The 18,260-nt window shown below is 36.9% G+C and overlaps 1 protein-coding gene across 3 annotated transcripts in view; it reads left to right on the forward strand.

Annotated features, from left to right (window-relative positions):
- Nucleotides 1-18,260, forward strand: part of MYO16 (myosin XVI) — a 627,599-nt gene that overhangs the window by 527,642 nt on the left and 81,697 nt on the right. For all 3 annotated transcript variants that reach the window (XM_045821913.1, XM_045821912.1, XM_045821911.1), the window contains exons 29-31: nucleotides 5,448-5,544; nucleotides 10,354-10,600; nucleotides 12,481-12,752. In XM_045821913.1, the coding sequence (XP_045677869.1) occupies nucleotides 5,448-5,544; nucleotides 10,354-10,600; nucleotides 12,481-12,752 (616 nt within the window). The remainder of the gene's footprint in view (nucleotides 1-5,447; nucleotides 5,545-10,353; nucleotides 10,601-12,480; nucleotides 12,753-18,260) is intronic.

The following is an 18,260-nucleotide window of genomic DNA, read 5'->3' on the forward strand; positions in this document are numbered from 1 at the left end:
AGTTCTTTTTATGACTAGTATCCATTAAAATAACTTTCTTTGATATTCTTTCTTCTTTTTATTATTCCTTTTACTTTCATTTCCTTCACCTCAATATGTATAACTTATGACCTTTACATTTTTCCAACATTACCCAAGCCCACAAAAATACTTCACAATTAAGTTAAATATTCAGATAGGTAAACAAATAATGACAAAATCAGGACAAATAAGTTCCCATTTTGGAACCAAAAGCAGTATGATAGTGTCTGAGAAAACAAAGGAACAATACTATAGAAAGCCTAATGAACATTTAAGAAGAGTTTGAACATTATCCTGAAAGTTGTGATCTACAATTAAATAGTTTTAAGCACAAAAGTAATATAATGAGATTGAAATTTAGACAGATCACTCTACAGTAAGTTAGTTCACACACAGACAGTGAGGAGTGGTCAAATGGGGACACACCTAAAAAGGGAGGCCAGTAATGTGCATCTCCTGTGGGAGGTCTGGGGTTGCCATGGAAACAGGAAGTGTATGTCCCTCTTGCAGTCCATAGGAGGGCAAACCCTGCTCTTTGTACCTCTGTGATTGGAAGCAGCAATCAGTGATGATGAGGAGGAGGAGGGTGGAGAGGATCTTTACAGGTTCTCTTAATATCTCTCTCTAGTACAGCCTCCAGACCACCTACACTGCATCTCCACCGACATCCCAGCAGTTGTCTGTGCTCCCACAGCCTGAACCTCTAAAAAAAATCCCTGAAAACTGTAGCAATAATTGAAGTGTTTGAAGTCATCAATGACAACTTTGTTTAATCTTTTAAAATCTGTCACTTCAAAAAAAACTAATGGTATTCTAATAAAAATAGCGATGACTATAATTCACAGATGGTTTACTTTTACAGGAGTCAGAATGACATTAACATTTTAATCTCAGATCAGAACACTCTGCTTCTAGGGAGAGCACAGGGAGAGGGCTCAGTAGGAGTTGAACATTTTAATTTCTCCTTTTCTATGTTTGTGAAAGAGAAATGTCTTTTATAAGAGAATGCAACCAACATCAAGAATGTAGGTGATTCAAACATTTGGTCTCATTTGGATGAATCCTAATTCATTGGATTTGATACAGAAGACTAAAGCACTGATCTCAGAGTAACTTTACATGAACTCATTCCATAGAAAAATTTAAATGGCCAATGTTTTCCTCCTAGTCCACCTCATTAACGGACAATGTAAAATTCCTGCACATTTAGAATTAATGGGATCCTGTCTGGATTTTACTGATAATGAAAGATTCCGAGATTTGTGTCCCACTAATCCTGAACATCAGTGATACCAGAGGACTTCAGCATTAAAATACATTTAATACTTTCTGAGGAAGAAATCTAAAATACTACTAAAGGCCTAATTTTATCCTTTCCAGAGAGATGAAACATTTACTACAAACATGACAACCCCAAAAGACCAGCAAAGTCAAACAAATGTTAACATTTTCAATGGGCATTTCCAAGTCTTTCCAATACACAAATAAATTGCATGGTAAAGAAGAAAAAAAGGGAATGAATGAATGAATATGAAATAATGAATCAGTCCACTGAATAACTGTAAAGTATACCAAATAGCTGAATGAAGAACTTTCAAAATAGTCTAAATGTGACAACAGCACAATACCTGGCCATTTCCACAAAGTCTTTAGCTGTGTCTTAACAGAGTATTTGCAATGTGGGTTGAAACTTTAATTCTCTCCCCCTCCCACTGAATCAGATGCTAGAAACCCTCCTCACTTTCAAAGTCCTTGGTTTTACCTTTTTAGGGAGAATTTGTGTGGGCATAACTACACCAAAAACTCACCAGGAATTTTGGGAACTGACCTATCCTTCTGGTTTCCAACATTACATGTGTCTGCCTAACATCCCACCTTTCCACACACATGCCCTGTGCCTTATATACTCACCCTACTCCTCACTTGCCATTACTCTATTCCATGGCTTTCAGGAAGAACTTCTTTTTTCTGCCTCCAAGTAAGACCTAACATGCAGATCTGCCCTGTGAAACATACTGCTTCTCAACTACCCACAATCAGGTCCTATGGAATCTCTAATATACCCTGAGAAAAATCCACTTCATCTTTCATATTTACTCCCTTTATAATTTAGTCTCCATATATGAACTGAAAACTGGATATTTCCTGACAATATACTACTGCATGGTTTCACTTTTTTTCACTTCTGATGTCTCAGTAGAGGAGAGGGTTCAGTTGAATCATTTCTTCCCAACCTTGTCTTATATCTATACTATTTGTAGACCATTTTCACTCCATTCTTATTTTTCCTTTTATTTTCACCATTATTTATTTTATTACTGGCTGATGTTCTTGACTTATTCCCAGCTTGCTGGATGACTTCAGGGTCTGGCTTCTATTTTCATTGTCCCTCATACCTTATTTTCATCCTTGAAGACATTATCATCCATGTCTATGATTCATCTTATACCAAGACTTCACAGTTCCTCATCTTGACTTTCTAATACAGATCCACCTTCCCCACATGCCTACCACTTATAAGATCAAGAATATACCTTCATATTCTTCAGTAGATGTGAATATATATGTAGATACACTCATGTATACACATATACATATGTAATGGCAAATATACAATGTAATATAGTAAGAGAAATGATCATTGATAGGGTGCTGTAGGAACACTATGAAAGTCATTAAAGCCCTACTGGAAGTTAAGAAACCAGTATCAGAAATCTAATAATGAAGATGGTGTTTGGTTTCAGTTATAAAAGATACGTAAGGGTTTGCCAACAGATAAGCAATGGTTGTATAATCTTTCAAATCCAAATTGTTGATTGCATTATATTGTCCCACCTCGCCAGTTACTTCCCAAAGCCAAGTCCAACATCCATTCTTCAGACAGTTAGTTTTAATAAGGAACTATATAGATTTCAAATACAATTTCAAAAATTATTTTTATAAAATTTAGATCTTATCTCCTTTCATTCTTTCACTTTAACCACATTGCTTATAGGAAAATGCCCATTTTTTTCTGGAATAATTTTCACAATTTGACCACCAGCTACATGTTCAGCCTCTTCTATTATCATTTTTCACACAGCTGTACCCCAAGATTGTTTATCATTTTCTGCTCTTTGCCATTCACATGCTGGTTTTGCTGCCACACATTCATCTTTTCTCACCATTTCTAGAGACCCTGGGAAATCCCTGTATATCCTTCAGGACTAAATGGCTTCAATTAACATGCTTCTCAGTGAATCCTACCTGATTTCATCATGATCACCTCGTCCTCTCTGATGGTCTTTGAACATAATTCTTATCATCATACTGAGCATGTATTGTGGCTGGATTTGCTCATTGCTGATTTTCCCCAGTGAACTCTGAGCTCCATGAGGAGAAGGCCCTCCTTTATATCTCTAAAATATATCTCTGCTGGCAGAATTCTCAAAATAAACTAATTTGTTTATTTTTTTGAATGGCTCTTAGGAATGTCATCATAAGAGATCTTAGTCATCTGTCTAACTCTCTTCCTGACCAGAGGTGGAACTAGAATCCAGCTCTCCTGTTTGTATTCCCCAGGTCTTTCCCCTTGTGTTCTTCCATACATTAGTTCCCCGAATGATCATTATTGAGTCCACATTGTACAGTATTGCTGGCTATCACACCTTTAGAGTTTCATTTTGGAAACCAGGTTAGCATGAATTTTGCTTTTGGGATTTAGTTTCCCACAACGAGCAACATACCACAGTCAGAGATGAGCAGAAAGATGACATGCTCCCTCCTTTCCAATGCCTGTCTCACAGATTTGTTCCTCAGTACTCACAGACAGTACCAACTGTTCTTCCTGTTGACTGCCAAAATAAGTCAACAGTCGGGAAGAGGGAAAAAAGACTGTGAATTATGGAAAATAACTAGGGAGAGAGAATAGCAATACAATGGGGAAAGAAGTAACAACTCTCCATAGCCACCCACCCAGGCAAATGTCTGAAATTTCAACCAACTAAAGAAAACTAAATGAAGAAGAACATCTAGTCAACCAGAGGCCTCAGACTGGACAGTAATTGAGAGCTTTTCCTGTGGATCTAACTAGCCTGGCTGCCATAGTGCAGGATTCAGGTCCCAGTCCTTGCAAAACTGTGTGTTTGTGTCATTAAGATAACATGACTAAAGGGAGAGTTAGAAGGAAAGATGGGAAGTGACAAAGTATGTCTGTAGTAAACTTAGTTTCCATATGAAAAGGTTCATAAACTGCCTCTGGCCACACATTCTGAAAACAAGTCTGACCTATAAACCTTTCCAATACCTAATGGTGTGTATATACATGCAAGCTTGGGTGTCATTGTGATGTATGGCATAGACCGTGCAGTGTTATCATTTTACTGTCCCCAGTTCATGCTTGGGAGCACACGTTAGTCTTCCTCTTATTTTAATGGTGTTTGTCTCAAGTGCTGAGAATGTGATTATGAACATATTACAAGGTTTGCCTAAGCAGTATTTCTTCTTTATCTAACAGAATATCATCTGAGAGCTTCCACGGCACTTCGTGTTAGTATTTACCAGGCTTTTCTACAATTATTTATGTCTGCTTCCCCTAAGAGACTGAACACTTACATCATGAAGGGAATTCCTCACACTTACCACAGCTCTGTGAATTTAGAAAACAAGCACAACACACAAGAAAATTATTTTTAAAATGCAAGGACATGACTTATTGTTATACGTTTTAAAGAATGTTCTTTGGTAGCTGTCTTCACAAGTAGCAGCACGTCTGGACTATCTTATGTACCACTAAAACACTTTTTGTAAAAACTGATTTAAAGACATGAAATTTAAAAATTCTAGAGAAAAATGTTTATTGTATACTACTATTTATGCAAACATCTAGAAGATTATTGCTCATACATGACTTTTACTTTGATGTTGCAGTTCTGTAATTACAGTTGTATACATTCAATTCATAAATACACTGTATACTAGAAAATTAAGTGATTCGTAACAATTTCATGTGTCTGCTGTATGTTTGTTTTCCTTTTTGTAAACTAAACCTCCCTGCTGTGAGATGAGAAAAGAAAAGGATCACAAAGGAATGCTAGGAGTCTAGCTCTGGAGTGTAAGAATTCATTCATGGGTATGATTTTATCTTCTGATAAAGAATCAAAGCCGATCAGTATTTTGCACTACATGGTGCAACCACAACTGTAGTGTGTAAGCATTTGCAAATATTGGTGATAGTGTGTACACACAACAAAGATACTTAGAACAAATCCTTTGGGATCTCGATTAATGTAATAGTGTTAAAAATAATAAGGTGGATATACTGGAATTTATTTTATTAGCTTTGCTGCCTCTAATTGTCTTCCAGAAAAAGCTTTGCCTGATGGTTTACTCATCATCCTTTTGGCATCTTCATGCTGTTAAATGTTTCCCTGCTATTTATGTTTTAGATGGGAGTTCGAAAAGTGTTTCTAAAATACTGGCATGCCAACCAGCTCAATGATTTGTGTCTACAGCTGCAGAGAAAAATTATCACCTGTCAGAAAGGTAACAGTATACACTAACATATCTAAACTTTTTGGGTTATGGAATACAAAATAATTTGGTTCAGTCCCAAGTTAAATGTCATTGGGATCTGCATTAGAGTGGATCCATTAGAGTGGATCCACTCCATCCATTCTGTGATGCTACTTCCAGGCAAAGAGTTTTCAGAGATTTAGTTTTCAGAGATGTGGCTTAGTTTGCTCTTTAACTGTTATCAGTGTATACAGACACTACACTGCTCATGCTTTATTTGGTAGTCACTTTGACTGCTATTTTATAGCAAATTTTCATCCAAATCAGTATAAGGAAGAAGGGATATTCATATCTTATGATTTATGCATCCTCTACCTTGCAAATATTCATGAACATTGATACTGACAAGAAAAGTGTACCTTTGAACCCACAGTGCAAACCCCCCCATGTGGCAGTTAGGCCCAGGCATGGAGCCTGATTCCTAGGCCAGTTCAGTCAGCACCACTGGCATGTTCAAGTTTGGAGGACTGAAGGAGCCCGTGAGACAGATTGTATTATATGTGATTCCACGTATGCCATGAAAAGTCCTTGACTTCACTTTTCCTTTGTGAAGCAATGATAATATCTGGAGTGTTATCTTTGATAGCAGATACCATTTTGTTCATTTTAACTTTGAAAGAGATTCATTAAAATTTGTTTCCTATCAAAACCCAAGTGATCATCAAAAATAAGTACATATTAAAAATCATAACTATGCCTCACATAAAACATATAGTAAATAGAATTTTAATTTCTAATTTACTTAATAATTTAATTATACTCATATATTATAAATGTGATTTCAAAGAAAGTTAAAAAGGAGAGAAATTACTCTACATGCTCATTTTTGGTGGAACTTTTTGTAATTAGCTTAGCTGTCTGATATATTTCAAAATGTTCAAAACAAGCAAAGACAGCTTATAGGAGGCAAAAATCAGTTTTATTCTGTTCAAGCCTCTGTTCATTTGAACCCCTGCAGCCTCATTCAGGCACATCCCTCAAGAAATCCCCAATGTCTCATCATTTTCTGATGATACACTTTCATTCAGAATTTAGCCACTGTAGTCCAAGTATTGCTCAAAATTTAGAACCTCATGCTAAGTAAAAACATCCCTCTTGGACCTCTCAGACCCTACAGGTGGGCAGTGAGCATGGTTCTCACTCCTGCCTACTCAGGTGCATGCATACCCTCTGACCCTCCAGAGCTGTCAAAGAGGAGGGAGAAGTGACAAGACAGAGCAGCTCTTCTGTCTGACCATCAGCAGTGTGATCTGGCCTTGTGTTTCTCTGATTGGGCAAACAGATGTTTAATGACTCTGACTACGTGGGTACATTTCAGCAGTTATCTGCACAATCTACCTGAGAACTGGCAAGACCACTCCTTTAAACAGTCACTTGTAATGGTCCCACAGTGGCTTCGCACTGCATGGACATGCATTGCCAAGGCCTCAATGCTCTATAAGAAATCTCTTTAAATGACTTCAAGCACACATTTGTGTCTTAAAAACCTATTCTGGCACTGGAGAACCACTCTATAAGCCTGACAGGTATGGCTTCTTCCAGCAGAACTGCCCTGCATTCAGTGACCGACAGCAACTACTGATGCAGCACGAGTCTTTCCAGGACTCATGGTCTACCATGTCCTCCAAAGCCTCAAACTTCAGAGTTACACAGCAAGTTTCTCTGAAAGGTCCCCTGAAGCTGTTTGCACCAACCTGGGTGTCAGGAGCGATGGGGAAAGCCTCAGGAACTCTCAGAAACCCTAGCTTCTCTGTGGGTAATGATAATCTGACCTCCTTAATTTTGTCCTTCATCAATGTAGAGAAAGTTTGGGGTCACAGGTTTGTTATGTACCACACCTATGCTGTCCTGTTTATGTGGTCAGCCCTGACAAACCACCATGTGATCTGACCATTTACAAGACCAGTCTTATAGTCACTGAGCTATGGAGTCAACTGAGGATCCCTTTTAATATCATGGTACATGTACATAGAAGGGGGCATCAAATTCTCCTGGAAATTTTCCTTAAATATAATAATAAGAATGGGCACCCTGTCTCCCATCTTGGCTACTCACTAGATATTTCTCTTCTATACAGTTACAAATATTAGGTTGCTGTGCCCTCCTGACCTGAAACAGAAGAAATGAGCAGAACTCTTAGCTTGCTCTCAACCTCTAAGATAAAAATTGAGAATGGTCCAAAATATGTCATCAAGATGAAAACCATACTTTCATATTGCATAAATAAAAGATATAAAAGCATTTTTAAATTATAGGCTCTTAATTGCAAAGTATTAATTACTGATTTTTACTTTTATATCTCTTGGAATCATTTCTTCAGTACTTTTTACTACTATACAATTTACTCAAAATTTATATAATCTTGTGTCATTTGTAGTTTTTCAAGAGTTCTAATTTTTCTTTGTAAATGTTAGGGGAAGAAAGCTCTAACTCTCATCTTAAATTTAATCATTTTAATCTCAAATTATTCCTAACAAATATTTCTCTCTGATTACATGTGTTCATTTTGTCTTGGAGGAAATTTAAAATCTGAATACTGTAGATGTCATAACAGCAGTCTTTTAAGTTTGTCAGAAAGAGAATAAGTATATATTTGTAACAAATTTATTTTTATTAGTTGTCTCTTATTAAAAATATCAATTGTTACCAACTGCTATAACATTTTTAAAGAATTCAGAAAGGTCCTAGTATGAAATTTGAGAAAATGGTGTCCTCTGAATGCGGGACAATAGATTCCCGGGTGAATGTGAGTCCAGTGAATAGCTCTGCTGTAGTCAGAGGGCACAAGAAGTCTGGCATATCCACATTAATCTTCCTTTTATTCCAAGAGATTTAACATTTTGAATATACCTTCACCTTCACCCTTCTAAAAGTCAATGTCTGGGGGGTTTTGTTGTTGTTGTTGTTGTTTTTAATGTAAAAATTAGCAAGGGAACTAGCTAATTTGAATTCTGCTTCTCTCTCTCAATGTGCCTATCACATGGTTAACACTGCTGCATTTATTCCACATTTTATCTTCCTGGAAGTCTGATTGTCTGGAAGTCTGATCGTACCTTTTGCTATTTATGTATTTTCCTCTTTAGATTAGTTCAGCATGACTGTTTTACAGTTAATTTAATACCACTGTATTCCAAAGTAACTAAACAATAAGTATTGCCATCTGAAGAAAAGCCTCCAGCATTTTAGATATCTGCATATATTACTTGCCTCTGAAGCCATGACTCTGGAAAGTTGTGTTTAGCTTTCTACCTTCTAATCAAGAAAAGGCATCAGAAGAGTATCATAGATAACCCACATATTGTTCTCCTATAGCTACAGACTATTTTAAAGCACTCAGTATTTCACAGCCTTTTTTTTTCTCCCCCACAGATGAAAATAAATTGTCTTTGCTACACACATTGGTTTTCACTGAGAGTATAGATCATCTTATAATCTGAACAATCCATTCCAATCTTAGAAACTTAGAATTGGAAGGGATGGCATCCCATAATCAAAAGGCTCAAATGGTAATTCCCCTCCCTGCACCTTGTGCATGGCACCCACAAGCAGACCCATTTTGCTCTCGTGAACATGCTCAGAAACTGAAAGCAGAGTCCCATTGTCAGAAAACAGGCTGATCCATTTAGACCCTATGCTCAGTGTGACAAAGGTCTTCCTTAGACTGATTGCAAACTTGTTACCTATGACTACCCTGCTGGTGATCTGCTCTTGGCAGAGCTACAGATCACATCTATTTGGTTGGAAGCTAAGAGAATGAGCTTGGCCTGATAATCAGAGATTTGAATCCTGGCTCTTCTATTCATTGGTCATGTTTACTTGGAGGAAGATACATTTAACCCAGAATAAGAAGTTATTAAAACATTCTAATCTCATATTAAATAGGGATATCTAAATTCAGTAATGATAACCATAAAGGCAAAAATCCTTAACCTTAATGAAACCATGGGCATATAATTTATAATAAGGCTTACACATGGTTATAAGATCTCACTAAGCTTCTCTTTCTTTGTCTAAAAAATGGAGATAATGGTATATTAATTATCATTGAGTTGGTGCTCTAAGTGATGGAATAGTGTTCCTAACACATGAAAGTGCCTTTAAATCATGCTTATTGCTTTTATTTTCAAGTCTTACATGTGTGTTGACATATTAGCAATTTCAAAATGTGTTTACTCCCTTGTTTCCCCCAATTCTTACACATTTTCTAGCCCTGCTTCCCTAGAGAGCAGAAAGGATGTCCTATATTTCTACACAATCTCTTCCTCGAGTCTTAAATGCAGTGTTAGTTTTTCTAGGAGTTAAACCACAGTCCTATTAACAATATGTACATGATATTATCAAAGGTAACCGATTCCAGGGGCCTCAGCCTTTCTGTTATAATCTAATATAACGAAAGATAATCAGTGTGTCCCAAAATGATCCAAATGGAGCCACATCCCAAAATTTCTGGGGTTTGGACCTAGTTTTTTTCATTGAGTTTAGTCCAGTCAATGAATGCCTATCCTCTCAAACCAAAAATAAGTGTGGAAACCTTATTATAATGTTATCTGCACAATCTCATTCAGTTTAAGGATTTGTGTCTTTAGTGTTATCATGGCTGAATTTAGATGTCCTTTTTAATATGAGATTAGAATATTTTAATAAATTCTTATTCAGAGTTAAATATCTTATTTTGTAGTTGCTCAGACACACATGTATTGTGACTTTTGTTTGTATGCATCTGGGATTTTCTGTTTTTGCTCTTCTCCCTGACCTATGATTGTGTTCTTTTTGTGGAAGTTATAAGAGGATTTCTGGCACGCCAGCACTTGCTTCAGAAAAGAAGCATCATACAGCAAGAGGTCACATCCATCAACAGCTTCCTGCAGATTACCGAGGACATGGGGCTGAAGACCTATGATGCCCTGGTCATTCAGAATGCTTCAGACATTGCCCGTGAAAATGATCGGCTACGGAATGAAATGAATGCTACTTATAACAAAGAGAAGTTGGAGGCCAGGAGCAAACAAGAGGAAGGAGCCAAAAGGTAAAGGCACATAGTATATAATTTTAATTATCTATGGAATTGTCCTAGTGGAATCAAAGAAGTTTTGATAGCCCTTAATGTGAAGTTAATCAAATATGACAGTAATTATGGGAACTAGCATGTATGCATGCATCATTTATTTGAAACCTCATAACAATCTAAGAGGATAGGTTTCCTCTGCTTCCTTTTCATGCAATAAATGTTATATGTTTTTAGTCATATAAAATAATTATTGCTTCACTTACAATGCTTACATCGCTTAGCATCTCAGGCACAAAATTTTAAGGCATCAAGTATTTCTGTCTTAGCTGTGTTGTCAGCATCTTTAGACAAGTGCCATGTATATAAGGCTAACTCATAGAAACTTTGGAAATATTACCAAAAAAATAGAGAAGCCACTCTCAAAACATAAAAGTAGTGAAATCAATAAATGGTTGTATAGATATTTTCCTTAGTAAACTGTCACATTTTCTTTGCTAATAAGCACCACTTTGGGGAAAGCCTCTATTTTAAAGTTTACTTTGGAGGCTGAACTTGTAATAGAAATGTAGGGACAACTTGACCCTTCTCCATTTTATCCCTCTTGCCTCTCTGTGAATGATAAGGACACCTGTACTTCACAATAACTCTCCCTGGGAGGGCAGGGACATGGATCCCTTAGATCCTAATTCACTGTCAAGGAGATACTTGTTTTTTTCATAGGAACTTGGTAATACCTAGTTGTTTCTCACTGAAAAAATGACTCCTCTTTGCCTTGACTGCCTATGTCAAATAGATTTTTATTAAAGTGGAAATGGTGATGTGTCTTTCACTAATTAGCTTCAAATATCTCAGTGATTAAATACTGAAAAAAATCCCTTTGTATGGAAAACTGTAATTAAACATTACAGGGAAAACAAATTATCCACTGAGTGTCATGCTTTCATCTTCAGCTAGTTCATTTTCCACATGGGCGTCTGGCTCTGCCTTGCGGTAGATCCCAGCCCTGTTGGTGCTCTGCCACACAAAGATATAATTATAAAAACAAATGCTCGGAGACTCCTTGTGAAATGAATGCATTGGCATCTCAGTAGTACATGATTACATTGACATGTGAAGACAGAAGGAATTTTTATAAATCAGATAACTATTAATTTTATATGACTTCCAGAATAATGTTTGTTATTTTCTCTGCTGGAACTAAACAGCCACCCCAATTTCTCAATTTGAGTATGTGTTTATTTGCGTGATATAAAATTAAGTGAAGAAGTATTTGTCTATTTATTTATTGAATACCAGCAGTTCACTTGGCATTGGACAACCAGATGGAGGAACAGAAGAAAAATAATAATTCTGCACATAATTAAATAATTGCCAGTGGGGTTTAAATGCTAAGGAGAAAAGAGAGAGAAAAAATGTAAATCTTTGATAGTTTTAAGTACATACTGTTTTGCAAGGGGAAGTGGTGATGAACTCCCTGCATTTGATGCATCAGTAACTCTTTATTAAGATGTAGTCTTCAGAAATTATCATTCAGATTGAAATTCTGGTTTTTTGATTTGCTTAATAATCAGATTGTGAAAAATTCATTCAGTGAATGCCTGATAGAAAATGTAGCAGTCCTTAAGAAGTGTTGCATTTACGTAAGATTTTTTTTTTAAGCAATAATGATGAATCTCCAATGTGCTCATTTATCATAAAGCAGGGGCCATAAGGATGGGGCAGCTTTCTCTGGATGTGCCAGTTACCAGAGCACTGTACACGCATCTTTCAGTCTCAGTGGGGAAGGCTGTTGCCAAAAAGCCTTGATGATGTTTGGTTGAGCAGGTTCATTGTTAACCTCTGAATTATGCATCTGGGCCTCTCTGGTGGGGTGCTGTTTGTGTTTTGTTCCCCTCAAGAACCGAAGACAAGTGTGGACCCAGACATTTCCACTGCAGCTCCATCATCGTCCCCATGGCTGTGGACAGCCTGGTGCAGTCCCTGGCTGGCCCGTCCACCCGGTCTCCTTCTCTGCACTCGGTGTTCAGCCTGGATGAGAGCAGTGGCCTCCCATCACCACGGAAACAGCCTCCACCCAAGCCAAAGAGGGACCCCACCACTCGGCTGAGTGCCTCCTATGAGGCTGTGAGTGCCTGCCTATGGGCTGCAGCTAAGGAGTCATCGACTGAAGGTTAGCCGCAGGGAAGGAGGAAACCGGCTTGTTCACTTATTGATGCACTGACTTCTGGTTCTGAGTGCCCCATGGCAGTACTGCTACCTTAATATATTTTTAATAGGAATAAATCCAATTGTTTGCTTGCCAGCAGGTATTTAATCATTAAATATAAATAATATGTAGTCAAATCTCTAAGCCTCTTAGGAAAAAGCTACTTATATATGATTTCTTGAACTCCCATTCCCACTTCCACATTGAATGAAGAGCCTCAAATCAGAGCAATTCAAAAAGTTGGTCACCAGTTCATGTAAATTTTTATGATTAAAAGCCTAAAAAAATTATGAGGCTTCCCTTTTATCACAGTATAATAAAAAATTAAGCTTGCTTTATTAAGCAATAAGTGAAACAATTCACACAGATGAGTCATGACATGGCAAGATTCACTTAGTGAAATTTTTGGTACTAGATAACAAAAGATTGGTGGTCTAGAATTATTTATGCACAATGGGAAAATCACACCTTATCTTCAATCAGATATCTCATAGATGAGTTCATGTGACTACTATTGCTTAACTATTAATTTTTAGAATTGGGAAAATAGCAGAAGCACTTTTTGCAGAATATTTGCTAATTTTACATATTTTATTTATCACCTACTAGAAGTTAGGACTTATTCTAGGCCAGGGGATATACAACCAATGAAACAAACAAAATTACCTTCCCTTGTAGAATTTACTTTCTAGTAAGGGAAGACAAATGGTAAACATAGTAAACAAACAAGTACACTAAGTATCCTGGAAGATGATGATGCAGAGAAAAGTAAATATGGTAAGAGGTGGTAGTGTAGGGTGCGGTAGTTGAAATTCTAAATAAAATGTCTGTGCAGTTTTCACTAGAAAAATATTATCTGACCATAAGATAGAACACAATTCCTTCAATAAATAAATGAACTAAAAAAGTGCAGGGAAGCCATAAGTTCATCTTTGGGCATGGATGGCTGATTCCAAGGAAGATGGTGGAAAAGTCTATGGGCCAGAAGCCTGGAGTAATGAATACACCCTAGTTATTGTCAAAGATGATTCTTGTCAGTTACTTTTAGGAAGAATAGACTTTTGGGAGAGTTTTTAGTTTAAAAAAGTGTTGCTGTCATAATGTATGAGTCACACTACAATAATACATAAAGATGTGGGCAAAATTTATAACTTTGGGGAGAAGAGTCCAAGTATGTATCTTTAGCGTCATGGTAATAAGGACAACAGAAGATGAAAAATGGCATTAGGGAAATCATCTAGAGGAGAGTCTTCAGGTGGGTATAGATATGAGAGCAAGACCTCCATAGAAACAAGGCATTCTCCAAATATACACAAACTAAAAGAGGCTTATACTCTAAAGAAACCATAAGGACACTTACTGAGAAAGTAGAAAAAAATCACATTTCCACCATAATTTCTTTTAGCCCTAAACTGGTTTATGGTCCAGATTTCAAAAAGGTGTGATTGAAATATGGAGAAAGATTTTTTGGCATATGGGAAGAGGAAGAATAATATTTAGCAGTCTAAGACTAATGAGATAGGGAGATTTGAAGACTCAAAATAGCATCAGAAAGTGAAAAAACAATACCAAACAAGATTGAAAATTGTACTGTATATAAGATAGAGCCCATCCAAATTTGAACACTGCAACCAAGCTTCATAAACTTGAGTAAGCAGACCTCAGAACAGCTTGTAAAGTCTAAAAATGCCTTCCCTTTGTGTGTATATAAGAGACCGATTGCCCTGAAGTTGAGATTTTGGAGTAGCCAGGTGCCAAGTAATCACACTGTTGTGAAAAAGAGATAAACAAAATTTTGAGGATTAAGTTGAGGTCTCTCACATGAGCAGCAAACAAGTGTCAATTAAGGAAACTTATTCAGAAATCACAGGAGATAAAAATGTAGATGAAATAAAATGCTACAGAAAAAGGTGAAGAAAATGCAAGAAACACCACAGTTGTAAAATTCTGAAACTCCTTACTATTGTGGGGAATCTCAAGTCTCTCAAGACTTTCTGTATAAAATACATGATGTGATTCATTAGACTTACAAGATTTTTATGTAAAATTTAATTGGAAGTGGATTTCAGCTACATTTGAGCAAGGTGCCTGTAGGTGTCTTCCCCACCAATCACACCCCAGTGAATTCACATTTTGGAGGCTTGTAAAAGGGCCAGTCCATAAGTAAGTTTTTTTTTCCTATCTATGTTACTTATTTCTTTTTACAATTCATGAGTCCTAGTCCTGATGACTTTACTATCACTACCATATCTCCTATGGCTGCAGATGAGATCCTGAATCTTAGAATGTGCTCTAAGTCTATATTCAAGAATTTTAAAAAAATCAATCTGCACAGTCATCTCAAATTGGAATGCTAGTTAGCTTTGTGGCATTAGGAGTCAGGGTCCAGTAGTGGGGCTTAGTCACTCAAGCCATCAGTGATCTGGACTTTTAATACATAATTGCAAAGGTGGTGACACTGTTTGTGACAAACCATCCATCAGCAGTGGCTGTTCCCCATTATTCCATTGTGACGGAAGCTGAAGGTGTCCAATACAATAGCCACTAGAAACTTGTGGCTATTTAAGTCTGAAGTAATTAAAACTAAATAAAATTTAAAATTCAGTTCTTCAGGCATTAGTCACATTTTAAGTACTCAGCAGCTACAGGTGTGGAATTTCCCATCATCACACAGCATTCTGTCAGACATCCCTGATTCTTACAGCTTCATTTTTAACCATAGGGGCAAACGGTAGGTCCTCACTTAGTGTTGCCCATAGATTCTGTGATGTTAAGTGAAACGAGGAATAATGAAACCAGTCTTACGATAGGCCAGTTGATGTAAACAAGAGTTAAGTTCACATGGCATCTCATCAACTTATGAAACCATGATGCAAGAAACATTATTCAAGGACCCACTGTACTGAGTTTTCTGTACCTAGTAAGGTGTCACAAATTTATTTTTCATCTGCAAAAGTTAAGAAGAAAGTTTGATTGCTACTTAAAGTGCTCTGTGAACCCAGGGTTCATAGGAACAAGGACCACAACGAAGGTCAATTTATTATTTGTGCTCATTTTTTTTGGCCTGTTAAAAATATTTGAGTTCTTTCCTTTTACAAATAAAGCTGCTAATCAATTCAGAAGGTTATAGAGTGAAATGAGATCTGATTGGAGAATGAAGGCCCAGAATCTTAGAGAAACCAGTAGATAGCACTGAAGGCCTGATCTTTGTGGCCAGTGCTGTTCTTATTAACACATACCTTTCCCATAGGTTTTTATGCAATAAACATATGGTCATAAAGAGAGGCAGGAGAGAGGACTCATTTTTTTAAGTACCTTTGTACCTGAAAATCTTGAAACACTTTTATGGGCCAGTAAATTTTAGTGCTTGTTTGCAAACTATTAACAAGCTAGAGCCAACTATTTGAAAGTACTATTTTTTCAAAGTCTGGGGATTCTCTTTGCAAGCAGTGACTAGAAAAGGAAGTATAGGGCCTGTCTTCACTTTTTCTTTGCTAGAAAGCTTCCAGTTATAAGTGTCTTTCTGGAAAGAGTTGATTCTCTGAACCCAACATGCAGGCTTTTTCCCAAACATGGTGTTAAAGGGATGGTGAAATGGCAAAAGACAGGTTTTCCGTGGGCAACCATCGCCTCTATCTTTTTACTCTCCATGATGTGACCTCCAGAGTCACCCTTGTTTCAGATTCCAGCAACCCATTTCTTATAAATAACACCTCAGGAATCCTTTTTTTTTTCCATTGCCAACAATTCCATTTTCAACAAAATCCAATTTATATGTATAGGTACAAGAATGGTTCAGCTGTGGGCCTTAATTTGGAAATTATGTTTCTTTTCTTGTTTACTGTCTCATTTATATCTTGATTCTAGATAGCACTTGCCACATAGTAGGCACTCAATGCTTATTGAATGAATAAATAAATGTTACAGAAATATATTTCTTTATGCTGCTTCCCTTAAAACAGAATTAGCTTCCTATTAATAAATTAAAATGAGTACAATTTGGAAGGTTTAAGGTGTCCCTTGTGATTTGTTAGATCTGATTTAACACATTTTTTAGCAGACATTGCTCTATAGTATTTTTCCATTACCTGAAATTTGATAGAAATCTGGTCCTTTGCGAACACTGTCCTGAGAATGTTCCTGGATATAACAGGAGAACTTGATTGCATGTTTCACAATTTATGATGCACGTGTGCATTTAACACGTTTTAACTAAGTGCATTTCATGAGTTCAACTCTTCCCTGAATAGGTCAGTGGGGGAGATAAATGAGCAAATAAATTATGAGATAAGCAGAGTAATAGCAAAGAGAACAGGTAGGAAACAAAGCAAGAGAGGCTAATGTGGCTGGGAATTGAAAAGGGTCTGGAAGGACATTTAAGTGGCATTACAATTGTGAAGTGTAGTTCAGTGGGTAAAGATGGGATGAGAGCAAAGCTAATGGACTTCTTCCAGACACACACACACACACACACACACACACACACACACACACACACACACACACCATAAAACAAAGTTGCAATATATCAGCTCAGTAGAAGCTCTTTTTGTCCAATTTGTAGCTGGTTGTAAATTGATGCTACATTCATGCATGTATGCAGCCAGCTGCCAGCCAACTAGCTGGCCTTTACTCAGATATCCTTGTCATCCTGTGCTAGGCACTAAGTTTTCTCTGAAACTAGGCAAAATCACACTGGAAGAATTGGAAAACAATGGATATGTACGCACAGAGATACAAATATCTTCTGGTTGAACAATCTCATTTCTTTTTCTCTCATAGATTAATTATGTTGATGTCTTGTTCTCAATGAAAATGGGGCCAAATAAGCTGTGTCCTGAAGCAAATGGTGACTTAAAAGTCATTCTACATGCCTTAGAAACAAAATCAAAGGGATAATATTTTGTACAGGAAAATTTTTGTCTCCTAACAGAACTTAAAGTGACACAAGTCCCTAGATCACTGCACAGTAGCTCAGATGAGAGTCAAGTTTATAAAATGGTGAGACATCTCAAGAATGTGAGGTTTAACCCTTAAGTTACTGTTAGGACATGAAGACTTTCCCTAAAGATGATCTGTGACCATGAAATGTCCTCCTGACTCCATCTCATTGACATTGTCAAGTATTCGCATGGGTTTTACTCATAAATCTTAGGGCTAAACCATATTGTTAAGGAAATTCTTAATGCAAGTTCACTTTCAGTAGCTCTTAAATTTATATTTGCAAGTGAACTAATAGCAAGAACTTATGTGGACATACACACACAAGCCATAAAACCAAATTATTATTTTATTCTGTAGCTGTGGTGTTCTAATTTTAGTTTAAGAAGAATGAAGTTTGCCAGTTCCCACCCCCAGAGATTATAACTTAGTGGTTATGAAATATGACAGGAACTGTGCTATCTATATTCTCAATCAAGGACCTCAGATGACCTGATATTGCTGAACTCCAGACCCCACTCAAAGGAACCC

The sequence above is a fragment of the Phyllostomus hastatus genome, unplaced genomic scaffold (genome assembly GCF_019186645.2).
Source record: "Phyllostomus hastatus isolate PE091 unplaced genomic scaffold, TTU_PhHast_1.1 phas_scaffold_46, whole genome shotgun sequence".
NCBI classification, from domain to species: domain Eukaryota; kingdom Metazoa; phylum Chordata; class Mammalia; order Chiroptera; family Phyllostomidae; genus Phyllostomus; species Phyllostomus hastatus.